The 24,935-nt window shown below is 40.5% G+C and overlaps 1 protein-coding gene across 2 annotated transcripts in view; it reads left to right on the top strand.

The window, feature by feature from the left end:
- Positions 1-24,935, top strand: part of MEGF10 (multiple EGF like domains 10) — a 182,341-nt gene that overhangs the window by 55,897 nt on the left and 101,509 nt on the right. For both annotated transcript variants that reach the window (XM_055548656.1, XM_055548645.1), the window contains exons 3-4: positions 6,312-6,413; positions 7,733-7,833. In XM_055548656.1, the coding sequence (XP_055404631.1) occupies positions 6,312-6,413; positions 7,733-7,833 (203 nt within the window). The remainder of the gene's footprint in view (positions 1-6,311; positions 6,414-7,732; positions 7,834-24,935) is intronic.

The following is a 24,935-nucleotide window of genomic DNA, read 5'->3' as shown; positions in this document are numbered from 1 at the left end:
CACAGTTTCACTGCTTGCTTTAGAAGCTTTCGATGTTCTATAATGTCTGAGAGGCAGCAGAGGTACAGGATGGTGTCTGGGGGTCTTGGTGTTAAAGTGCCGGCTCTAGACTGACCACTAGTACCAGGAGCTCAGTGTGGCTTATTTGTGATGAAAATGGGGTTGGACTAGACCAGGGGTCCCCAAACTCCAGGATCTAAAGCCTGATGATCTGAGGTGGAGCTGATGTAATAAAAATAGAAATAAAGTGCACAATTAATGTAATGCACTTGAATCATCCCCTAACCTTCCCCCCTCCCCGCCCCCGTCCCGGTCTGTGGAAGAATTGTCTTCCACGAAACTAGTCCCTAGTACCAGAAAGGTTGGGGACCTCTGGACTAGACAATCAAGAAGATCCCTTCCCATTCTGTGACTTTAAGAGCAGCTGCAGATGAACATGGCTGTGTGGACTGTTAGCTGGGGTACTAACTGAGTTCAAACACCAACCCAGGTATTATCCAAAGAAGTAGTGCTAAGGAGCAGGGGATGCCCTCCAGTTCTCAGAGACATTTGCCTTCAAGGTGTGAGCACACAGCTTCCAAAAAGTGGCCCCTTGGAAAAGGACAACTTGATTGTCTAATGATAGGTGGGTACTGAGCAAATTAGGTGTAGTCACAAGTATTTGGCAGTCATAATTTGAAGACTATTTACTAACAGGGAAAAATGCTTATGACATACCCTTGAATTCAAAAAGTAGACTTAAAATTATGTGGCTAGCATGAGTATGAAAATATAAAAGCGAAAAAAGCTAAACTAAAGCTAAAAGCTAAAAACCCCTAGGGATGGTAAGAGAAGGGCAGGAAAATGCTATAGGTAATTAGGTAAGAGTTATTCAGTTTTCTCCCTTTCTTCTTAAAAATTTGTTTTCCAGATTTTATGGTGTGATTATAATATCATTAAAAATGAGAAATAAAAAGCAGAGATTGTTTAGAAAAGAAAAAGAATGTATGAAAAAGAACAGAAAGGAAATTTGGGGTGAAGAGGCTCAGAATCGTTCTCCTTTAAATTTGGGTGGAAACCTCAGTATCTGATCAATGTGAAAAGTAATTTATATTTAGCCTGTTATTCATTAAGTTTGAGACTATGAATAATTCTAATGAGAAGTGTCAAGACTGAAGAGAAATACTCAACCATGGTAAATTTTATGGTTTGATTTCCCCTGAAATGTATATATTTCTCTGTTAAAGTAAAAGCAGGTTATTTTAGCTTTTACATGCTGGCCTCTTTTAAGAGCCCTTTGAGAATTACATAGTATTTATTTAATAAATGTTTGTTGAATTGGAACCCTTAATGGTTTAATTATGCTTTTATAGAGAAGAGCTTTTTTATATCCTAAAAGCAGAGAAACATCCTGCAAATGTAAGCTATTAATGAGCAGCAAATGTCCAGAAAAGGAAATTCATATGCTTTAACATTTTCTCTTATTGAGGAAAACTTCCAGGCTGCAAGAAATTAGTGAAAACACTTGTCACATTTGCTTATGGAGTCAGCTCCCCCATCATATGCAATGGCAAGTGTTTGGGCAAGGTCCCTTAGTTGATTATTGCTTTTGCACTCCAAGGCATTTGGATCTTAACACTATAACATAGCATGTGGAATTATGGGAATATTGCATCAGATCTAGTTCGTACAAACTAATTTAGTTCAGTTCAGTTCAGTCGCTCAGTCATGTCCGACTCTTTGTGACCCCATGAACTGTAGCATGCCAGGCCTCCCTGTCCATCACCAACTCCCGGAGTCCACCCAAACCCATGTCCATCAAGTCGGTGATGCCATCCAACCGTCTCATCCACTGTCATCCCCTTCTCCTCCTGCCCTCAATCTTTCCCAGCATCAGGGTCTTTTCCAATGAGTTAGTTCTCTGCATCAGGTGGCCAAAGTATTGGAGTTTCAGCTTCAGCATCAGTCCTTTCAGTGAACACCCAGGACTGATCTCCTTTAGGATGACTAACAGAAGCAGAAGATATTAAGAAGAGGTGGCAAGAATACACAGAAGAACTGTATAAAAAAGGTCTTCACGACCAAGATAATCACGATGGTGTGATCACTCACCTAGAGCCAGACATCCTGGAATGTGAAGTCAAGTGGGCCTTAGAAAGCATCACTATGAACAAAGCTAGTGGAGGTGATGGAATTCCAGTTGAGCTATTCCAAATCCTGAAAGATGATGCTGTGAAAGTGCTGCACTCAATATGCCAGCAAATTTGGAAAACTCAATGGTGGCCACAGGACTGGAAAAGGTCAGTTTTCATTCCAATCCCAAAGAAAGGCAATGCCAAAGAATGCTCAAACTACCACACAATTGCACTCATCTCACACCCTAGTAAAGTGATGCTTAAAATTCTCCAAGCCAGGCTTCAGCAATATGTGAACCGTGAACTTCCAGATCTTCAAGCTGGTTTTAGAAAAGGCAGAGGAACCAGAGATCAAATTGCCAACATCCACTGGATCATCAAAAAAGCAAGAGAGTTCCAGAAAAACATCTATTTCTGCTTTATTGACTATGCCGAAGCCTTTGACTGTGTGGATCACAATAAACTGTGGAAAATTGTGAAAGAGATGGGAATACCTGACCACTTGACCTGCCTCTTGAGAAACCTGTATGCAGGTCAGGAAGCAACAGTTAGAACTGGACATGAAACAACAGACTGGTTCCAAATAGGAAAAGGAGTATGTCAAGGCTGTATATTGTCACCCTGCTTGTTTAACTTATATGCAGAGTACATCATGAGAAACACTGGGCTGGATGAAGCACAAGCTGGAATCAAGATTGCTGGGAGAAATATCAATAACCTCAGATATGCAGATGACACCACCCTTATGGCAGAAAGTGAAGAGGAACTAAAAAGCCTCTTGATGAAAGTGAAAGAGGAGAGTGAAAAAGTTGGCTTAAAGCTCAACATTCAGAAAACGAAGATCATGGCATCTGGTTCCATCACTTCATGGGAAATAGATGGGGAAACAGTGGAAATAGTGTCAGACTTTATTTTTTTGGGCTCCAAAATCACTGCAGATGGTGACTGCAGCCATGAAATTAAAAGACGCTTACTCCTTGGAAGGAAAGTTATGACCAACCTAGATAGCATATTCAAAAGTAGAGATATTACTTTGCCAACAAAGGTCCGTCTAGTCAAGGCTATCTTTTTTCCAGTGGTCATGTATGGATGTGAGAGTTGGACTTTGAAGAAAGCTGAGCACCAAAGAATTGATGCTTTTGAACTGTGGTGTTGGAGAAGACTCTTGAGAGTCCCTTGGATCGCAAGGAGATCCAACCAGTCCATCCTAAAGGAGATCAGTCCTGGGTGTTCATTGGAAGGACTGATGCTAAAACTGAAACTCCAATACTTTGGTCACCTCATGCGAAGAGTTGACTCATTGGAAAAGACCCTGATGCTGGGAGGGATTGGGGGCAGGAGGAGAAGGGGATGACAGAAGATGAGATGGCTGGATGGCATCACTGACTCAATAGACATGAGTCTGAGTGAACTCCGGGAGTTGGTGATGGACAGGGAGGCCTGGAGTGCTGTGATTCATGGTGTTGCAAAGAGTTGTACACAACTGAGTGACTGAACTGAGCTGAATGTGCGACTGCCTAGATGGCAGGTCCACACACAGAGGACACTCTCTCCGCTAGAAATGGAATGGAGAAATAATGTTCAGGCCTCAAGATTCATATATTTGCAAGCTGTTGGTTTGTTGTTCAGTCACTCAGTTGTGTCCGACTCTTTGCCATCCCAAGGACTATGGCACGCCAGGCTTCCCTGTCCTTCACCACCTCCTGAGCTTGCTCAGACTCATCTCCATTGAGTCATTGATGCCATCCAACCACCTCATCCTCTATAATCCCCTTCTCCTCCTGCCTTTTATCTTTCACAGCATCAGGGTCTTTTCCAATGAGTTGGTTCTTCGTATCAGATGGTCAAAGTGCGGCAGCTTCAGCTTTAGCATCAGTCCTTCCAGTGAATATTCAGGGTTGATTTCCTTTAGGATGGACTCGTTTGATCTCCTTGTCATCCAAGGGACTCTGGATTGGGAGGGAAAAGAATTGGTGAAGAAAGGCTTAGAATTTGCATCAACATGAGCTTCAGGATGCTTCCTAGGTGGCTCAGTGGTAAAGAATCTGCCCGCCAATGCAGGAGACACAGATTTGATCCCTGGGTTGGGAAGGTCTCCTGGAAAAGGAAATGGCAACCTACTCCAGTGTTGTTGCCTGGGAAATCCCACAGAAATCCCACAGAGCCTGGTGGGCTACAGTCCATGGAGGTACAAAGAGTCAGACACGACTTAGTGACTAAAGCACAACAACCACAACAAACCTCAGGACACTGCTAGGGGTCTGAAGGAAATCTGAATAGCTTCATGTGATATTTCATTCCAAGAAAATTTATATTTTAACAGAGACCTCTTGGTTTACCCAAAAGGAGTTATATCAGAGATGTAGGTGATTGCATACTCCATGCTCATCTGAACCTGTTATTGCAGGTGCCATCTGCTGGAGTAGAAGGGAGTAGTTGTGTGCAATGTATGTTAGAAATGCAGAAGTCAGTGGGAAGGCATCTTCAAGAACATCTCTTACCCCATTGTTTTACAATGTGATAAATCCAGGGAAGTGAGATTCTCTCCTGAAGGTCAGCCAGGTTTCTCAGTATCAGATCAGGATGCTAATAATCTTGCCTTCTTCTAATCCAGTGGTCTTTTCACAAGGACCTACTACATTTGCCTCAGACCTGTGGAGGATCCCTAAATTTACCTAGAAATCAAGTTGCAATGTCCCAAATACACGGAGTTCAAACAGTGTGATGAGTTCATGGATGTCTCATGATGACTGACAGAGACCACTTGGAGAAAGAAATAGCACTGTGTGTGAGGCCAGTACAGCTTAGCTTTCAAATCAAGAGTCTCTTTTCTTTATCTAACCTGAATTTATTCATGTAGAAATTTTAACCCCATTCCTTCCATACTTTCTGCAGTTCATAGCTCTTTTTAATGAACTTGGCCTATTGTTCTGTACCAAGTGAGTCCATGATTGTGGCTTTTGTTGTTATTGTTGTTAGCATGAATTAAAGATTTTAGTGTAAATCTTTATAAGACTGCTAAAAAAGAGAAAACAAATTGTTCTGAAAAGGGGATTCTCCAGATTTTCCTGTAGGCAAGAAATCTAAGCTCTTGGGCATGCAATAGACTGCTTTGAAATAAAGTAAGGAATTGAATAAGGAATATTCTTCATATTTTGGGGATCTTTTCAGCCACATTCTTAGACCCATTGGATTGCGTGTTTTTACTCTTACAAGAATCTATTAATGAAAATATATTGGAAAACAGACTGTTTAAGTAGCGTCTGGTTGTTAGTATGATTATTTCAGGTTAACTGTGTCAGCCATATGTTTAGAATCAGGCTTAAAGGCTTCTTTGTAGCTTCTATGTAGAGGCTGCATATATTCTTCCTTTACCTGAAGATAGGGCAGGTGCAAGAAAGAAAATCATTCGAAGTTCCAATCTGAGAAATATACTTTCTGATTTTCCAAAATCAGTAGCAAAATGTACTCATATTTGCTGATTACACTTATTTAATTTTTGAATTGAAAATTGCTCAGTCATGTCCGACTCTTTGTGACCCTATGGACTGTAGTCCATGGAATTCTCCAGGCCAGAATACTGGAGTGGGTAGCCTATCTGTTCTCCAGGGGATCTTCTTGACCCAGGTCTCCTGCATTGCAGGCAGATTCTTTACCAGCTCAACTAGGGGTATTATTTAGTGAGGCCTATGATGAAAACGTTTTTTGAAAGGTTTTGATATCCCTGGATCACAGGGTATGGGATGGAACTGAAAATTACAGAAAAATATGTGGTGGTTTTTAAAAAATATTTATTTGGCTGCCTTGGCTCTTAGTTGCAGTACACGGGATCTAGTTCTTTGACTAGCGATTGAACCCAGGCCCCCTGCATTGGGATCATGGAGTCTTAGTCACTGGACCACCAGGGAAGTCCCTGTAATGGTATGCTTTTAAATTTAGTGATATCGGAGTTTTGGGTGAATAGTAAATGGGAAATTTTTTGAAGTTTATAGCATAAACTCTTGTGTTTTAAATATTTTAATGTTGGAACTTTTAGGGTTCAAGTTCAAATAGAAACCCATCAAAACATGGAGATTCTGTTAAAAGTCAGCGTGGAGTCGGACGTACAGATAATTTAGCCAGTGACCGTTTTTTGGTACAGAGTCTGTCATTAATGCAAGAGAAATACTGACTGCTTCTCTTTTCTCTTCTTTTCAGCTACTCTGTGACTGTGCAAGAGTCATACCCACATCCCTTTGATCAAATTTACTATACTAGCTGCACCGACATTCTGAACTGGTTCAAATGCACGCGGCACAGGTACTGCAAACCCAGATGTGTTTATTTGTTTGGCGTAGTGGAATGGAGTCTGACACAGTCAGAGATATTAAACACTTGAGAAAGTGGGCCCATTCATAGAGTGAATAGCTGTTGAGTGCGGGTGGTTGTTGTAGCCATGTTCCAAGCTGCAGGAGATATGGAAACACAAAAAGATTGTCTGTCCCTCCAGGAACTTACACACAAAACATCTACTGATTACCATCATTTGATTCGCTGAAGTCACCCAGCTGTTGAGCAAACCTGGGGAGACACTCTTAAATATGGATATCACCAGATATCAAAAAACTCGATCTTAGCCTATGTTTCTACTTGAACATCAAATTTAATTTAGACTAACTTAAATTTGAATTACATTTAAGAAAAATAAGCCGCATGTTTATTTTTTATATAAATGTGAAAACAAAACAAACACACTGTGTTAAATAATCATGTTACTATGGAAGAAAACTGTCTTGATTTCATTAGTAAAATACTTGTCGTCTGGGTTGTGGGTGGAATGTGGTACCTGCTGATTTATGCTGCACTAAATGATGTCACACTCATTATTATTTCTTAGGACAAACTTTCCTTGACTGCTGTGTCTAAACCAGCATTCCTTCATGTCACAATCTATTCCCTTACTCAAGCTTTGTTTTTTTGACAGCATTTAATCATTACCAGCCATTATTTGATAATATATTTATTTGTTGAGTGTATATCTTAAATTATACAGGTCTGTCTTCCCCAGTAGAATGTAAATTTCTTGAGGGCAAGAGCTTTATATTCTTTCACTCACTTTGAGTTCTTTCCCCAATGCCTGGAATATGGTAAGTGCTCAATAAACATGTGTTATATAAATGGATTGGTAAATGAATGAAGCTTGAGTTGTATGTAAAGGTCTTTATTTTTGGTGTCCTATTTTGTAGTAGGGTAAAAATGCACTAACATAGATTTTTAAAGGACTTCTCCAAATTCTTCCTCTAAAACCTATATAGAAAAGTAATATATATGAAACTGATCAATATATTATAAAATATCTCAAGTGAAGTAGAGAAGACATGAAGCTTCTGATTCCTTGGAATAAGTGCTGGTGGACTTAAATGTCCATTCAGTGTATTCTTAGCAAATTGGTGAGTTAGTATAGTATTGCTCAAAATATATATCCCATGTTTCTTCTTTATTATTTTGGAGGACTTTGTTTTTTATACCTATATCATGTTTGATAGTTTTTTGTATTAAAATATAAATTTTTGATTTCTAATCAAATTGCACATCAAAAGATGTAAGGATGTGATTTTTTTTTTTTGACCTCTATATAGAATCAGTTATCGGACTGCCTATCGACATGGAGAAAAAACTATGTACAGACGCAAGTCCCAGTGTTGTCCTGGATTTTACGAGAGCAGGGAAATGTGTGTCCGTAAGTAAGACTTAACATTTCTTGGAAGTTCATTTATTTTTCCCAGTGTTGGTTTGCATTGTTAGTGGCAGCCTGCGGAGATGGAGATTGAGGCCTGTGGCATCTTGGATCCTTCCCTTATGCTCACTGCTGCTATCTTGGCCTGTGTAAGCAGGGAAGCATTCACTATGTCCCTCTGTCCCGTCACAAGTCTCCACATGAAAGTCACTTGAGTATTACTCAGCCATTAAAAAGAATACATTTGAATCAGTTCTAATGAGGTGGATGAAACTGGAGCCTATTATACAGAGTGAAGTAAGCCAGAAAGAAAAACACCAATACAGTATACTAACGCATATATATGGAATTTAGAAAGATGGTAACAATAACCCTGTATACGAGACAGCAAAAGAGGCACTGATGTATAGAACAGTCTTTTGGACTCCGTGGGAGAGGGAGAGGGTGGGATGATTTGGGAGAATGGCATTGAAACATGTATAATAACATACATGAAATGAGTCACCAGTCCAGGTTCGATGCACGATACTGGATGCTTGGGGCTGGTGCACTGGGATGACCCAGAGGGATGGTATGGGGAGGGAGGAGGAACACATGTATACCTGTGGCGGATTCATTTTAATATATGGCTAAACCAATACAATATTGTAAACTTAAAAAATAAAATAATTAAAAAAAAAGAAAGTCACTTGAGGAGAAAGCAGAAGTTATAGAAAGATGATTCAAGGTTGGATGCTGCAATGTTTGTTACAATTCTTCAAGAAAAGTCTGTTTGGAAATCAGTCAGGGAGTCATCAGAGAAGAGAACAGAGATGTAAGCTTCCTGCAGCAACTCACCAGAGTCTTGAGTCAACTTTCAAGGGGCCAGCATGTTCTTTTCTGGTACATAGACTGAAAGGCTTATTAAGGAGCTTTCACAATATGAAATGGCTGTAAGTCTGAATCACAAAGTAGACCTTTTTTCATTGTCATTTCTATCATCCCTCCCCTCCCCATCTCACTGATTCATTTTGAGATGTCTCGAGAGAAGTTTGATGTTTTATGATACACTTTAGGAAATCTTAGAATATCATGTGGAATGTAGTTTGCAACTGTGCTTTCTAACTATTGTGTGTAGGACTCTTAGAGACACTTCAGATCAGATCAGATCAGATCAATTGCTCAGTTGAAGTGGGCCTTAGAAAGCATCACTACGAACAAAGCTAGTGGAGGTGATGGAATTCCGGTTGAGCTATTCCAAATCCTGAAAGATGATGCTGTGAAAGTGCTGCACTCAATATGCCAGCAAATTTGGAAAACTCAGAAGTGGCCACAGGACTGGAAAAGGTCAGTTTTCATTCCAATACCAAAGAAAGGCAATGCCAAAGAATGCTCAAACTACCACACAATTGCACTCATCTCACATGCTAGTAAAGTGATGCTTAAAATTCTCCAAGCCAGGCTTCAGCAATATGTGAACCATGAGCTTCCAGATGTTCAAGCTGGTTTTAGAAAAGGCAGAGGAACCAGAAATCAAATTGCCAACATCCACTGGATCATTGAAAAACACTTAAGATAGGTATTATTAAAAATGATTTTATTCAAATATTTTAGCTCAACAAAGAGCTAGGAGGACATCTTTGCTTTCTGAGATGAGATGCTGGTATTGAGTAGTAAAAAGAGACAGAGTTCTGCTCTAACGTGGAGGCACTAGAAATTTCTGATCATGTCTGGGCTTAAGACTCCACAGAACTGAATGATAGCACTGACTTGGCCACCGCTCAACTGGGTGGCCTTGGATAAACCATTTATAAATGGGTTTATAATTTTATTTGAGGCTGCTGCTGCTGCTGCTAAGTCACTTCAGTCGCGTCCGACTCTATGCGACCCCATAGACAGCAGCCCACCAGGCTCCCCCGTCCCTGGGATTCTCCAGGCAAGAACACTGGAGTGGGTTGCCATTTCCTTCTCCAATGCATGAAAGTGAAGTGAAAGTGAAGTCACTCAGTCTTGTCCGACTCTTAGCGACCCCACAACTGCAGCCCACCAGGCTCCTCCGTCCATGCGATTTTCCAGGCAAGAACACTGGAGTGGGGTGCCATTTCCTTCTCCAATGCATGAAAGTGAAGTGAAAGTGAAGTCGCTCAGCAAATTTGAGGCTAATTTGCTCTAAATAGAGAGAGGGCTTAGACCAGTTTATGTATCATCTTCCTTCTAACCTTTGGAGTCTATTATTTACATAGAAAGGGTGTAGTGTTAGTCACTCAGTCGTGTCCAACTCTTTGTGACTCCACGGACTGAAGCCCTCCAGGCTCCTCTGTCCATGGAATTCTCCAGGCAAGAATACTGGAGTGGGTTGCCATTCTATTCTCCAGGGTATATAGAAAGAGTGATATCTCAAATTTGATTCAAAACCAAAGCTATATATGATAATAAATGTTCATTGAAGAGAAATTAGAAAATGTAACTAAGCAAAAAGAAGAAAATACAAATATGTTGTGACTGTCTTTCCTGGTCAGTAAATGTACTTCTGCAAAAATTTACAAATGTCAGTGTTTATTGGATTATAGATGTTTATTTAACTGATCTCAGCTCTTGAATATTTACATGATTTCCAAGTTATAACTATTATGGACTACTTTAGGAGATGTCATTGTGATTAAATCTTTGTTCATCTACATAATTACTAGGTAAGGATACCTTCATAGACGTAGAATTTCTGGGTTAGAGGCATACACATATTCCTAGAATGTTTGGTGTGTTTTCAATTTATACCCCCACCAGCAGTGTAGAATGTCTTTTTGCTTATATGGTGGTGGTGATTTAGTCGTTAAGTTGTGTCTGACTCTTTGCAACCCCTTGGACTGTAGCCCCCAGGCTACTCTGTCCATGGGATTTCCCAGGCAAGAATACTGGAGTAGGTTGCCATTTCTTTCTCCAGGGATCTTCCCTACCCAGGGGTTGAACCCAGGTTTCCTGCATTGCAGGTGATTCTTTACCAACTGAACCACCAGGAAAGCCCATCTTTTTGCTTATACCCTGTGCCAATTTTCCTTTTGCTATTTTTCTTAATTTGCATGCATTTGATTAATAATGGTGCAGAATAAGAAAAATTATGTTTATAATCAAACATCTTTGAGAATAATCATGAACTGATCTCTGTGGCCTAGGCTGATGGGAAATTTTCAAAGGAGGGCCTTGAATACACACAGCCTGGAGAGTGGGGAGGCCTGGCTGGTCGGGCTGGCCACTTCCCAGATGCTTCAAGGAGACATTATCTTGATGTACTTGCCAGGGTTCAAACCTACAAGCCTAGTTGTCAGCACACTGAGAAAATAGCTCTATCTATTGTGGATTTTTTTGTTAATCCAAGTCCTAAGAGTCATATAAAGTCGGGGTGCTAATTCATTGTTACACAGAACTTGGAGAGGAGCTGACACAGTATCCTGGTCATACCTTCTCTCCTTGAAGATCTGGCATGTGGGAAACTAAATTTAATTGGCAGCTGATGTAGGGATTGTGGATCTGAGCAAGGTTAGTTAGAAATTTCAGTGCTTCATGGTTCTAGCCTTCCAGAGCCCAGTACCTCCACTAGCCCAGTAGTACAGCTAATCTCAGAAAGCGGGGCAATCCCACAGGACCGTCATACCTGCTAAAGATTATTGCCACAATGTGATGGTAAAGATCTTATAACTTCCTTGAGATAAGTCTCATACTAGCCAATATGACTCCTGAATGCTTGGATGACCATCTCTAGCATTTGTCACTAAAATTTTCCTTTTCTTGCAGTTTTCCTTTAGATATGTTAATACATTTAATCAGCGCACTGTCTGGTCTCTGAGGCCTGGGAGCTATTTGGTCTCTTTAAGGGTATCTTTGTATCTCTCCACTCTGATGTCTTGATTTCATAGCTTAACCCCAGAGGACAAGCATGCTTCCGTTACTTCCTTGTTCTCAGGGATGCCTCTGGTACATCTTCTGTTCTCTCAACAGCTGGCACTAGCGAGACACCCTTGTGGATAGAGAAGGAAGAGAGAACACATGATTCTTGTTTCTGCTTTCATAATCTTTTTTTTTTCCAACTAGGTTTTGCTGCCAGGCACCCAGCACGGTCACCATTTTAACTGTTTCCAGCAAGTTATCAAAAGGAATTGAAACACACGAATTGGTTATAATTTTGGTTTAATTTTGTTAATCAGTTTACCTAGAAGGCAAAAAAAAAAAAAAGGATGGTTTCACATAACAACCTATATTAGAAAAAATAGTTTCCTTTACGTGGCTAAGGTAGCTCCCCTGGAGAGCAAGTCCCATCTTCCCATCCCTCCCTTCCCCTGCTTCATCCTGCCCAAGATTATTCATTTCTACTAAACTCTCAGGCTGTACAGAAGCTGCTGGTCCACAGAGCACACTTCGGGTAACAAGGCTCTGTGTTCAGAAGACAGACATTTACCATCAGGCAGGAAGAGCCAAAACAAAAGATGTGGGGAATAGTGTGGTTAGAAGCCTTTCCTAAGAATCTGGCTGAAAAAGAGAATGGATTGGAAAATTCTCCAAGAAGAAAATATTGCGGGACATGAAGATGTCTGTAATTCCTTTGTGAGGTTTTAACCTGTTCATAAAATTACACTTGTACAGTTATTCATTTTTCAAAGTTCCTATTATTGCCTGATTGTGTTTCATTATTTTTAAAAACTGGAATGTCATTTATTTTCTTGACTTAAAAAACTGAAATAGAGTTGACATAAAATATGTTAGTTTCAGGTTAGTGATTTGACATTTGCATATATTAACAAATAATCTCCAGGATAAATCTAATAACTACCTGTTAAAATCATTACAAAGCTATTATAATATTATTAACTGTATTCTTTGTGATGTATTCATATTACATCTATGTGGCTTATTTTATAACTGGAGGGTTTTGCTTCTTAATTCCCTTCACCCATTTCACCCTCAACTCCCAATGCCAGAAACCACTCATTTATTCTCTGTAGCTGTGATTCTGTTTTCATTTTGTTTTTAGATTTCACATACAATTAGAACCAGACAGTATTTGTCTTTTTTATGTCTGACTTATTTCACTTAGCATAATGCCCTCTGCATGCATGCTAAGTTGCTTCAGTCTTATCCAACTCTTTGAGACACTATGGATTGTATGCCGCCAGGCTCCTCTGTCCATGGGGATTCTCTAGGCAAGAATATTGGAGTGGGTTGCCATGCTCTCATTCAGGGGAATCTTCCCAACCCAGGGATTGAACCTACACAATACCCTCTAGACCTATTCATATTGTTGGAAATAGCAAAAGTTCACTCTTTTTATGGCTGAATAGTATCCCACTATATTTGTATATCGCATCTTCTTTATGCGTTTGTCCACTGGCAGACACCAGGTTGTCTCCATGTGTTCAGTTCAGTTCAGTCACTCAGTCGTGTCTGACTCTTTGCGACCCCATGAAGCGCAGCACGCCAGGCCTCCCTGTCCATCACCTACTCCCGGAGTTCACTCAGATTCACGTCCTTTGAGTCAGTGATGCCATCCAACCATCTCATCCTCTATTGTTCCCTTCTCCTCCTGCCCCCAATCCCTCCCAGCATCAGAGTCTTTTCCAGTGAGTCAACTCTTCGCATGAGGTGGCCAAAGTACTGGAGTTTCAGCTTTAACATCATTCCCTCCAAAGAAATCCCAGGGCTGATCTCCTTCAGAATGGACTGGTTGGATCTCCTTGCAGTCCAAGGGACTCTCAGGAGTCTTCTCCAACACCACAGTTCAAAGGCATCAATTCTTCGGCACTCAGCCTTTTTCACAATCCAACTCTCACATCCATACATGACCACAGGAAAAACCATAGCCTTGACTAGACGGACCTTTGTTGGCAAAGTAATGTCTCTGCTTTTGAATGTGCTATCTAGGTTGGACATAACTTTCCTTCCAAGGAGTAAGCGTCTTTGAATTTCATGGCTGCAGTCACCATCTGCAGTGATTTTGGAGCCCCAAAAAATCCATACATGACCACAGGAAATAATGCTTCAGTGAACATGAGGTGCAGATAATCTTTTTGTGTTAGTGTTTTGTTTCCATCAGATAAATACACAGAAGTGGAATTGCTAGATCATGTGGTAGTTCTATTTTTAATTGTTTTGAGGAACCTCCATACAGTTTTTCATAGTAGCTGTACTATCTTACATTCCAACCAACATTGCACGAGGATTCCCTTTTCCCCACATCCTCACCGACATTTATTGTATCTTGTCTATTTGATGATAGCTATACTAACAAATGTGAGATGATATCTCATTGTGGTTTTGATTTGCATTTCCCTGATGATTAGGGATGATGAGCACCATTTCATGTACCTGTTGGCCATCTGTATGTCTTCTTTAGAAAAAGGTATTTTCAAATCTTTTGCCCATGTTTTAATCAGGTTTGTTGTTTGCTTGTTGATAGTCTTGTGGGTCGGAGAAGGCAATGGCACCCCACTCCAGTACTCTTGCTTGGAAAATCCCATGGGCGGAGAGCCTGGTAGGCTGCAGTCCATGGGGTCGCTAAGAGTCGGACACGACTGAGCGACTTCACTTTCACTTTTCACTTTCCTGCATTGGAGAAGGACATGGCAACCCACTCCAGTGTTCTTGCCTGGAGAATCCCAGGGACGGGGGAGCCTGGTGGGCTGCCGTCTATGGGGTCGCACAGAGTCGGACACGACTGAAGTGACTTAGTATAGTCTTGTGGGTGTTTGCTTTGCAGTAGTTTTTTAGTTTGATGCAGTCTCGTTTGTTAATTTTTGCTTTTGTAGTCTTTGATTTTGGTGTAAATCCAAAGAATCATCACTGAAAGCCATGTCAAGGACTTTACATCTGTGTTTTCTTCTAAGAGTTTTACGGTTTCAGGTCTTATGTTCAAGTCTTTAATCCATTTTGAGTAGATTTTTGTGTATGATATATGATCCAGTTTCACTTTTTTGCATAGGGTTGTACAGTTTTCCCAACACCATTGATTGAAAAGATTGTTTTATGTTCTCGACTCTTTTGTCACAAATTAATTGACCATATATGTATGGGTTTGTTTCTAGACTCTGTATTCTGTTCCCCTGATCTATGAGTCCGTTTTTAATGCCAGTACTATACTGATTACTACAACTTTGTAATCAAGTTTGAAATCGCAGAGTGTGGATACCTCTAGCTTTGTTCTTTCTCAAGATCACTTTAGCTATCTGGAGTCATTTGTGGTTCCATGCAAATTTTAGGATTGTTTTTTCTATTTCTGTGAAAAATACCATTGGGTTTTTGATAGAGATTGAATTGAACCTGTAAATGGTGGCTTTGTTAGTATGGACAATTTTATAATATAAATTCTTCCAACCGTGGGCGTAGAATGTATCAAATGTATCTAAGTCAGGCTTTATGTATTTGTATCTTCAATTTCTTTCATCAACTTATTATAGTTTTTAGTGTAAAGGTCTTTCACCTCTTTAGTTAAATTATTCCTAGGTTTTAAATTCTTTTTGATGCCATTATAAATGGGAATTTTTTATTAATTTATTTTCCTGATCAGTTTTACAGTTAGTATTAATTAGCAATTAATTTTAATTTACTAAAATTATAAATCCAAAACCTAGTTGTTTCTTGACATAGAAAAAGAACTTATGGTTACCAAAGAGGAAAGGGAAGGTGGAGGGATAAATTAGGAGTATGGGATTAAGAAACACACAGTACTATAAATAAAGTAGATAAACAACAAGGATTTACTGTATAATACAGGGAACTGTATTCAGTATCTTATAATAACCTAAATTGGAAAACAATCTGAAAAATATAACTGAATCACTTTGTTGTACACCTGAAACTATCAAGATATTATAAATCAGGTCTACTTCAATTAAAAAAAAACAACAGAAATAACAAAACCTACTTGTTCTTAAGCTAAATTCACCTGATAGATGTTTTACTCATCACTGATTGATTTTTTGTATCTTTTGCCATTAAGATATATAAACGTGTACATATATATATATATATATATATATATATTTTTTTTTTTTTTTGCCTAACTTTAACCACCATGGTAATTGCTACAATTATGTATTCTTTTCATATAGCTCTTATCTTTCATGACCACACATCCCTTGTAAATATTAGTGTCTGGTTGCATTTTGCAAATGTCATGGCTACATTTGAATTTCAAATCATAACCTCTGAGGTCATCTTGTTCATCCTCTTCCACCTTGCCTTGGTCCCACGTGTTCTCTGAAGTCATGAGAGTAGACGTTGTTTGGCTCTTCCTTCACAAGATCAGTAGTCTTAGACACTTCCTGTCTTCCGTCTTCTCAACCTTGATCCCTCAAGATTTAATATAATTCTTTCCTTTAAAATTTTGATCTTGTTCCTAAAATGAAAAGATGCATAGCACAAACTGGCTTAAATGCAGTGTTCCAAAGTTATCTGTTAACATCTATTTCCTCCTCACTTTTTGACTATCTCACTTACATTTTCTTCCTTCCTTCTTTCTTTCCTTCCTGCCTACCTACTCATTCTAATGTTGGACACTTAAATGTTGCTCACTGTAGCCACTAAGCTATTTTGAATTTCTTTGTACATGTGAAAAATTCATGAGACAAATTTAGTAGGATTTCTGGGACAAAGAGTATGTATTTTGTATCAGAAAAGATTAGGTTTGGCTGTGAAATAAAAGTTTGTTTCTTTCTCACATGAGTCCAGAGGTTGGTAAACCAATAGGAAACCCAGCAATTTCCACCTTTCTGCTCCACCATCTCTAGGGTGCAGCCTTCATCTTCATGTGCCATTATTGATTTCCTCACATCAGTCTAGGTCCCCAGCAGTGGGTACTTAGTTACATGACCTCACTGAGCATGGGCATCTTTATTCTGAGTGGTCAGGAGCCCAGTAAAAATATATTTCTATAGGAAGGGAATAATGGAATATTAGGAGAAAGGAGAAATCTGAATCACATTTTAAGACTTTTTGATACAAACTTCCAAATTGCTATCTAAATTGGTTCTAACAACTTGCCTGCCTGCAAGGAATATATGAGGGTGCCCACTTCCTTGTATTCTTACCAACACTAGATGTGATTATTGCTTTCAGGCTTCTGGGTGACAAGAGTACCTTGCTTTTCTTTGGATTTTCTTACTTATTAGTGTTGCGGTTCTCTTAAGAAATATGTATTTGTTAGCTACTGGTATTTTGGTTTCAAGGGGGATAAAGTAGACTGCTTTGTTCTTCAAACAGCTATAGAAATGCTGTTTAGAAACAATAGGTGGCAGTGGAGAGAGAAATGGGCGGATTTCCCAGCCGGTAAAGGAGATAGTTTGAGACTGAGACTTGAATAATAAATGCTAGGAGTCAAACCAGCAGGTGCTTCGAGCTCCTTACCCTTACCACTGCCACTGGGATCCATTCTCTCCATCCTAAAGTCCACAGGTCCTCCTCTCCCAAGGCCTCACCTGTTTGTAGCTCCAGGAATGGTTTGGAGCCAGGGTGGCCGCTTGACTTCTCCCACGGCCCCGACCATCAACACCAAGGAGAGAGCCGTGATCTCTTCCCCTGTGGCAGTGAGGGCACCCCCAGCAGTCCTAGACAGCGACATGAGGCTGTGGGTCGGTGGAAAGGAGTTGAGACCCCGACTCGTGATCACCATGTTCTTGTACTTGAGTAGTGAATAAGGACTTGAGGCTGGCCTAGGCATCTAACCATTATTAGCAACATTAGAACTTTAGGAAGATGCATTGGGTTTACACACAGTTGATTTTCAAACACGTCTTTGGTGCCTGACCTCTTAGCAAGTGGGAATTGCTTGTAAATTTGGTTTCTTGGGACTAGGAAAAGCTCACAGCAAAACAGCAGAATGAGAAGTTGGCAACTGTCCCTCCTTGGGAAGGATTGGCTAATCCAAAGATGAGACCAGAAATGCATTCTCCCTCCCACGTCCTTGACTGATGGCAGAGAAAGCAGATCACTGGGAGCAGGGCTGCCTGCAGCAGGGTTGTGAGTGGACAAAGGGCATGGCTTGGGGCTCTTCTCCAGTGCAGCTCCCGTCCTTAGTCTGTATGCCCCGTCTTCTGTTGCTGGATGCTGCTGCAGAGGAACGGACTGTTGTGATGACTGTTTCCTCTGTGGTGAGCTTGACTCTGTTACCCTACTTTTGTTAGATGCATATTTGGTGCTAAGTTGCTTCAGTCGTGTCCGACTCTTTGCAGCCCCATAGACTGTAGCCCACCAGACTCCTCTGTCCATGGGATTCTCCAGGCAAGAATACTGCAGTGGGTTGCCATGTCCTCCCCCAGGGGATCTTTCCAACCCAAGGATCAAATCCATGTCCCTTAACATCTCCTGCATTGTCAGGTGGGTTCTTTACCACTAGCACCACCTTGGAAGCTCCTTCTATTAGATGGTGGAGGTCACTCACTCACTTCAAGTTAAAGCTGTGATGGGGGCTTTGCAGCCCGCGTGGCTTGCAAGGGAGACACAGGAAGAGGTTTAGGGACTCAGTTGTCACCCTGTTGTCTTGTAGGCCAGCCCTGGTGGTAGAGGACCAGTTCCCATGGATGTGCCCTGGCTGTCTTTGCACTCAGTAAGAGAACTTTGGAACCGTAAATAAGAAGGCTTCACTCCCACACACTGAACTGTATATGATTTCCTGTGCTTAGCAGAGAGCAGTGTGACAATTGATTACCATAGCACTGAATGAATATTCACAGCTGATTTTTCACTTGGCCAGTTTTGTGAAAAAACTGAACTGGCTGGAGGCAAAGAAGGAGCTAGAACTCTGGTCTGGTTTATGTAATAAATAATTCCTGCAAATGAGCTTGACTCTTGCTTGAATGTCATGTTTCAGTAAGCAGTGGGTTGTAAACTGAAATTTGGGGTTAAGAGCTTAAAGACATCTGCTGCTCACTTACCCAGGACTGTTTTCCTTCCAGGAGACAGATATGCCATAGGGTTGGCTCTTCAGGGCGCCCAGTTAGGCTGTTTGCCACATAACTCATAGATTTCTTCCTATGTCTTTTATATTGGAATGTTATGTTATATTGAACTGGAATTAACAAAAAGTTTCCCTTTGGGGAGAGAGGGTAATGTCTCTTAGGAGCCACTACCTGGAACATCATGTTTAGAAGAGAGTGAGACCATGAGAGTGAGAGTGAGAGCATCATGTGATCATGTCTGTGCTAAGAGGGAGAACAGAGTGACTCATTAATGACTTCTGTCATGGTCATTGGGTGGCCCGAGCGCCCCACATTTGCCATCCCTGTGTTAGACTCTTTCTGGCCTCCTATGACATTTTGGACCTCTTAAGTCATGGAGATATCAACTGAGGTTCCTGAATTATGCACCTAGCCATAGGTTCATGTTATACCTTCTCCAATTAACTGGGAAGTTATATGTACTATTCCTGCTCTTGTCTCCAGGAAGAATGGGTTTCCTCTTTGTGAGCTGGAATATTTGGCAAGCTAACTCAGGATAATATTGTCAGCAATTTTGTTTAAGGAATGGAAAAATATTTTCAATGGCTACATTTTGCCCCACTTTCAGCCACTGGAGGGGAAACACAGGCTTAGGGAACTGGCCGAATGGGCAAGGATTTTGGAAAGAACTTCCCTGTGGGTTCTTGTTTCCCTCACCTGGAGATGATGGAGTTGCTGTTGTTATTCATTCGCTCGTGCCAAACTCTTTGCAACCCCATGAACTGCAGCATGTCCGACTTGCCTGTCCTTCACTATATCCCTGAGTTTGCTCAAACACATGTCCATTGAGTCAGTGATGCCATTCAACCATCCCATCCTCTGTCACTCCCTTCTCCTCTTGCCCTCAATCTTTCCCAGCATCAGGGTCTTTTCCAATGAGTTGGCTCTTCATATCAGGTGGCCAGAGTTTTGGAGCTTCAGCTGTAGTATCAGTCCTTCCAATAAATATTCAGGGTTGATGTCCTTTCAGATTGACTGGTTTGATCTCTTAGCTGTCCAAGGGAGATGATGGAGGGACATATTTAATTCTTTGTCCAGGCTTCATGTCATTTTGATCTATTGTTGCTGAAAAGTTTTGGACTCAGAGTTTTCTGGATGAGAAGAGCTAGAGTACAGGGCAAAAGCCTTGTTTGGGGCTGTGAAGATTCAGTCTTTGGCAGGGGACTGTTGTAGGGTGAGCGGTGCTTTTCCGGGGCATTTGGGGGACATGGTGAGGATTTAGAGGAGAAGAAGCATCTCTCTGAAGTTGAAGGCAATCAGAGCTTTCTGTTCCTGATTTGTTTGACTTCCACACTCACAGGCTTGTTTAATAATAAAGTTGTGATCTTGTCAAATATTTCCAAACAACCTTGGTATGTAGACTCTCTTAAGCAGACCCTTTTGAGTACAGATAAAAGTGAGACAATCCTGTTAAGCTATCCAAAGAGACCCTGAACTGACAGCGAAACCAGATGGTATGTTCCTAAGTACACCTACCCATGATGCCCTTTCTGCCACTGGCAGTGGATTTTTTTCATGTTTCCATAGGGACCCTGCCTTCTGTTGCCATGGAGCCCGACTTGGTTCAGAGGAATGTACCAGTAACTACTGGGAAAGATTCTTTGTCCACATACTGCACCAGCAGAAATTCCAATTTTCCCACACATCTATTAGAACCTAACTTATGTTTTCTGATTTAGGTCTTTGGTTTCTGATAGTAGTGAAGATTGGAAATCTGATAAACAATGCAGGAAACCTTTTTTGTTTTATTGCTTGTAACGCATGCTGACTACTTAGGATTTTATAGATAGAAACCCTGAATGTAATAATGATAATAAAACCTCTATGTTTAGCCTCCATCTAAACAGATGGAAATCTTGTCTTCTGCCTGTTTTTTCCTTAAGAAAGTTCGACTTTAGTGTCCCATGGAGACAGGGCCAAAGGAAAACAATGGAAAGCTTTACCTTATCTCTAGAAAATTAGATGCTGCTATTTCAGTCTTTGCAGACAGGGAGAATTTTTACAGTTCCAATCATGTATGCAGTCTCCTTACGGGGATAGATAATAGCTAATATAAATGCTCAGAACTGAGAAGCAATTTTTTTGATTGCACTATAACTTTTTAGAGAAAACTAATTTAAAAGTAATGGGAAAATTACATTTTGATCTAAGTGACCAACCACTAAATACTGACATGACCAGGTGATGATGAACTTGCATTTTTTAGTCTGGGTTAGCTGCTGCCGGCACTTTCACAGATAATCCAGTGGTAAACTTAGTACATCCCTGCAACCACGTACACAGATGCTAAAGGGAGAGGCTGACACAGGCAGTGCTCTGTGGGCACTGATCTTTCCTGGTGTGTGTGCTCAGTCCCCCAGTCATGTCCGACTCATTGTGCCTCTGTGGACTGCAGCCCACCAGGCTCCTCTGTCCATGGGATTCTCCAGGTAAGAATACTGGTGCCATTGCCTCCTCCAGGGGATCATCTTACACAAGCTTGCATGTGTAGTTGCTCAGTTGTGTCCGACTCTTTGTGACCCCATGGACTGCAGCCCACCAAGCTCCTCTGTCCATGGGATTCCCCAGGCAAGAATGCTGGAGTAGGTTGCCATTTCCTTCTCCAGGCGATTTTCCTGACCCAGGGATCGAACCCAGGTCTCCTGCATCGCATGCAGATTCTTTCCCACTGAGCCACCGGGGAAGCCAGTGTTCTTTCCTGAAGCTACAGCAATAGCCCAAGTTCCAGATGTAGTTTTTTCCTTTTTTTCCTTGATGAGTAATTCTTAAAAAGATTGAAAGGAAATTATCTAGAGTTCCAAGAGAACCACCACATAGAAAAGCAGCCGTCTTAGTTAGGTCACAGGGGGCAGCATGGTGTGAAGGTGGGCCTCCCTGACCAGCTGGGCTCATTGGAGAAGCAAAGGCTGTATGGCAAGTCTACAGATATGCCACCCAAACTGAGGTTTAAACTTTAATTTTGTTGTTTGTTTTAGTTGCTAAGTTGTGTTTGACTCCGCAATCCCATGGACCATAGCCCTCTAGGCTCCTCTGTCCATGGGATTTCCCAGGCAAGAATACTGGAGTGGGTTGCTATTCCCTTCTCTAGGTGATCTTCCTGATCCATGGATCGAACCTGCATCTTCCGTATTGGCAGACAGATTCTTTACCACTGAGCCACCAGGGAAGCCCCAAGCTTTAAAAACAACTGAATCAGTTGATTGAACTTAACATGTAATCAAGGGACAGAAAAAGAAATGTGCTACCTCAGATGAAGTCCTTCTGGTGATCCAGAGAAGTCCAGAGACTTGGACCCCCTGGGCACTATGTGTAGTTGCATGGCCCTGGGGTGAGCTACTGAGTACTCTTTTTTGGAACTCACTGTTGCATTTAGCTAGTAAAATTGGAAAATGCCTTGTCCTAGATACCCTTTCTCAAAAATTTAAATTTGACTTTTAAATTTTTGTTGGAGTAAAGACATGTCTCAAACTTGCTGCTGCTACTGCTGCTAAGTCACTCCTACCCTCTCCACCCCTCTTTTCTTCTAAGAACACAATGGGACTGATAGTTTCTAGAGTCTACTTATTTGGGAAACAATGCTGTAAGGCCTTTGGTTTGCTTTTATATAACCTTAGACTGGTAATTATAAATACTTAACTCTACCAGAAACTCTTTAGATGTTTATTTTCGTGTTTTCTTCAACTTTATTGAGATATTATTGACAAATATCATTGTGTAAGTTTAAGGTATACAGTGTGATGATTTGATAGACTTACATATTGCAAAATGATTACCATAAGAGGGTTAGTTAACACCTCCTTCATCTAACATAATTACCATTAATTTTTTGTGGTGAGAATATTTAAAATTTACTCTCTTAACAGCTTTTAAGTATGTAGTACAATGTTGTTATCTATAATCACTCTGCTGTACATTAGCTCCCAAGAAATTATTCATCTTACAACTCAAATTTGTGCCCTTTAATAAACATCTCCCCATTCCTCTCACTCCCACCCCCTGGAAACCACCATTCTACTCTCCATTAGTCTATCTTTTGCATGTTCCACATATAAATATCATACGGTATTTCTTTTTCTCTGTCTGACTCACTTCACTTAGAATAAGGCCTTCAGGGCCATCCATGTTGTCACAAGTGGCAGAATTTCCTTCTTTTTTCATGAATAAGTAATAGTTGGTTGAATATATATGTATATGTATACATACAAACACACATATTATATGATCTCACATTTTTTTATCCACTCTCATCAGCCAAAGGAAATTTGGATTCTTTTCACATCTTGGCTATTACGAATGCTCGTGCATTAAACAGGGTAGTGCACATGTCTCTTTGAGATACTGATTTTATTTCCTTTGTATATGTACCCAGAAATAGGATTGCTGAATCATATGGAAGTTCAATTTTTTTATTTTTTAAGTAGCCTACATACTATTTTCCATAGTGACCATATCAATTTTCATTCCCACTAACAGTGCAAAAGTGTTCCGTTTTCTCTTTATCCTTACGGACACTTGTTATCTCGTTTTTTGATGATAGCCATTCTAACAGGTGTGAGGTAAGGTGATCCCTCCTTGTGGTTTTGATTTGCATTTTCCTAATAATTGTGATGTAAAGCATCTTTTCATGTACCTGCTTTAGTGTATGATCCTTTTTATATATTATTGAATTCAGTTTGCTAATATTTTGTTGGGGAATTTTGTATATTCATCAGAAATATTGGCCTATATATATATATATTTTTTTTTTTTTGAGAATCTTTGTCTGGTTTTGGCAACAAGGTATGATTAGATAGCATCATTGACTCAACAGACATGAAGCTGAGCAAACTCCAGGAGATAGTGAAGGACAGGGAAGTCTGGCATGCTGCAGTGCATGGGGCTGCAAAGAGTCAGGCATGACAACAACTGAAGGACAAGTAATGGCCTTGTAGAATGAGTGTGGGAGTTTTAGCAGAGTTTGAGAAGGATAGGTATTAATTCTTTATATGTTTGGTTATATTATCATGTGAAACTGTCCAGTGCTGGACTTTGTTGAAATATTTTTAGTTGCTGATTCAGATTCATTACTAGTAGTTGCTCTGCTCTGATTATCTACTTCTTGACTTGGTCTTGGAAGTTGGTATGTTTCTAGGAATGTTTTCATTTCTTTTAGGCATCCATTGGTGGGCATTTTGTTTATTTCCATATCTTATGTGAATTATTAGAGATATATATATAATAATAAGTAGTGAATTGGAAGTGCGTGTATTCTGTTTGTATCAGAGTATTCTAAATTTGACTTATATTTGCCTTTACCAGCGTGTTATATATTTTCATATTTTTATGTCAGTAATTCAGTTCAGTTCAGTTCAGTTGCTCAGTCGTGTCCGACTCTTTGCGACCCCATGAATCACAGCATGCCAGGCCTTGCCGTCCATCACCAACTCCCAGAGTTCACCCAAACTCACGTCCATCGAGTCGGTGATGCCATCCAGCCATCTCATCCTCTGTCGTCCCCTTCTCCTCCTGCCCTCAATCCTTCCCAACATCAGGGTCTTTTCCAGTGAGTCAACTCTTCTCATGAAGTGCCCAAAGTATTGGAGTTTCAGCTTCAGCATCAGTCCTTCCAATGAACACCCAGGACTGATCTCCTTTAGGATGGACTGGTTGGATCTCCTTGCAGTCCAAGGGACTCTCAAGAGTCTTCTCCAACACCACAGTTCAAAAGCATCAATTCTTCGGTGCTCAGCTTTCTTCACAGTCCAACTCTCACAACCATACATGACCACTGGAAAAACCATAGCCTTGACTAGATGGACCTTTGTTGGCAAAGTAATATCTCTGCTTAGTATCCCTTTATTTCAGCTAAAAGAACTCTTTTTAGCATTTTCCCCCCAAACTTGAAACTTTTTATTTTGTATTGGAGAGAAATATCATATGACATCCTTAAATGTAGAATCTAAAAAGAAATGAAACAAATGAACTTACTGAAAAAACAGAGACTCACAGACTTAGAAAGCTTTTTAGAATTTCTTAAAGGAAGTTATGATGGTGATGAACTCCTTCAGCTTTTGTTTCTCTGGGAGAGTTTTTTATTTCTCCTGCATTTTGAGGGACAACTGCTGGATAGAGTGTTCTTGCTAACTTCTTTTTGTCTTTTGAAACTTT

The sequence above is a fragment of the Bubalus kerabau genome, chromosome 1 (genome assembly GCF_029407905.1).
Source record: "Bubalus kerabau isolate K-KA32 ecotype Philippines breed swamp buffalo chromosome 1, PCC_UOA_SB_1v2, whole genome shotgun sequence".
In the NCBI taxonomy this organism is placed as follows: domain Eukaryota; kingdom Metazoa; phylum Chordata; class Mammalia; order Artiodactyla; family Bovidae; genus Bubalus; species Bubalus kerabau.
This window is presented reverse-complemented; position numbering and strand designations above follow the sequence as displayed.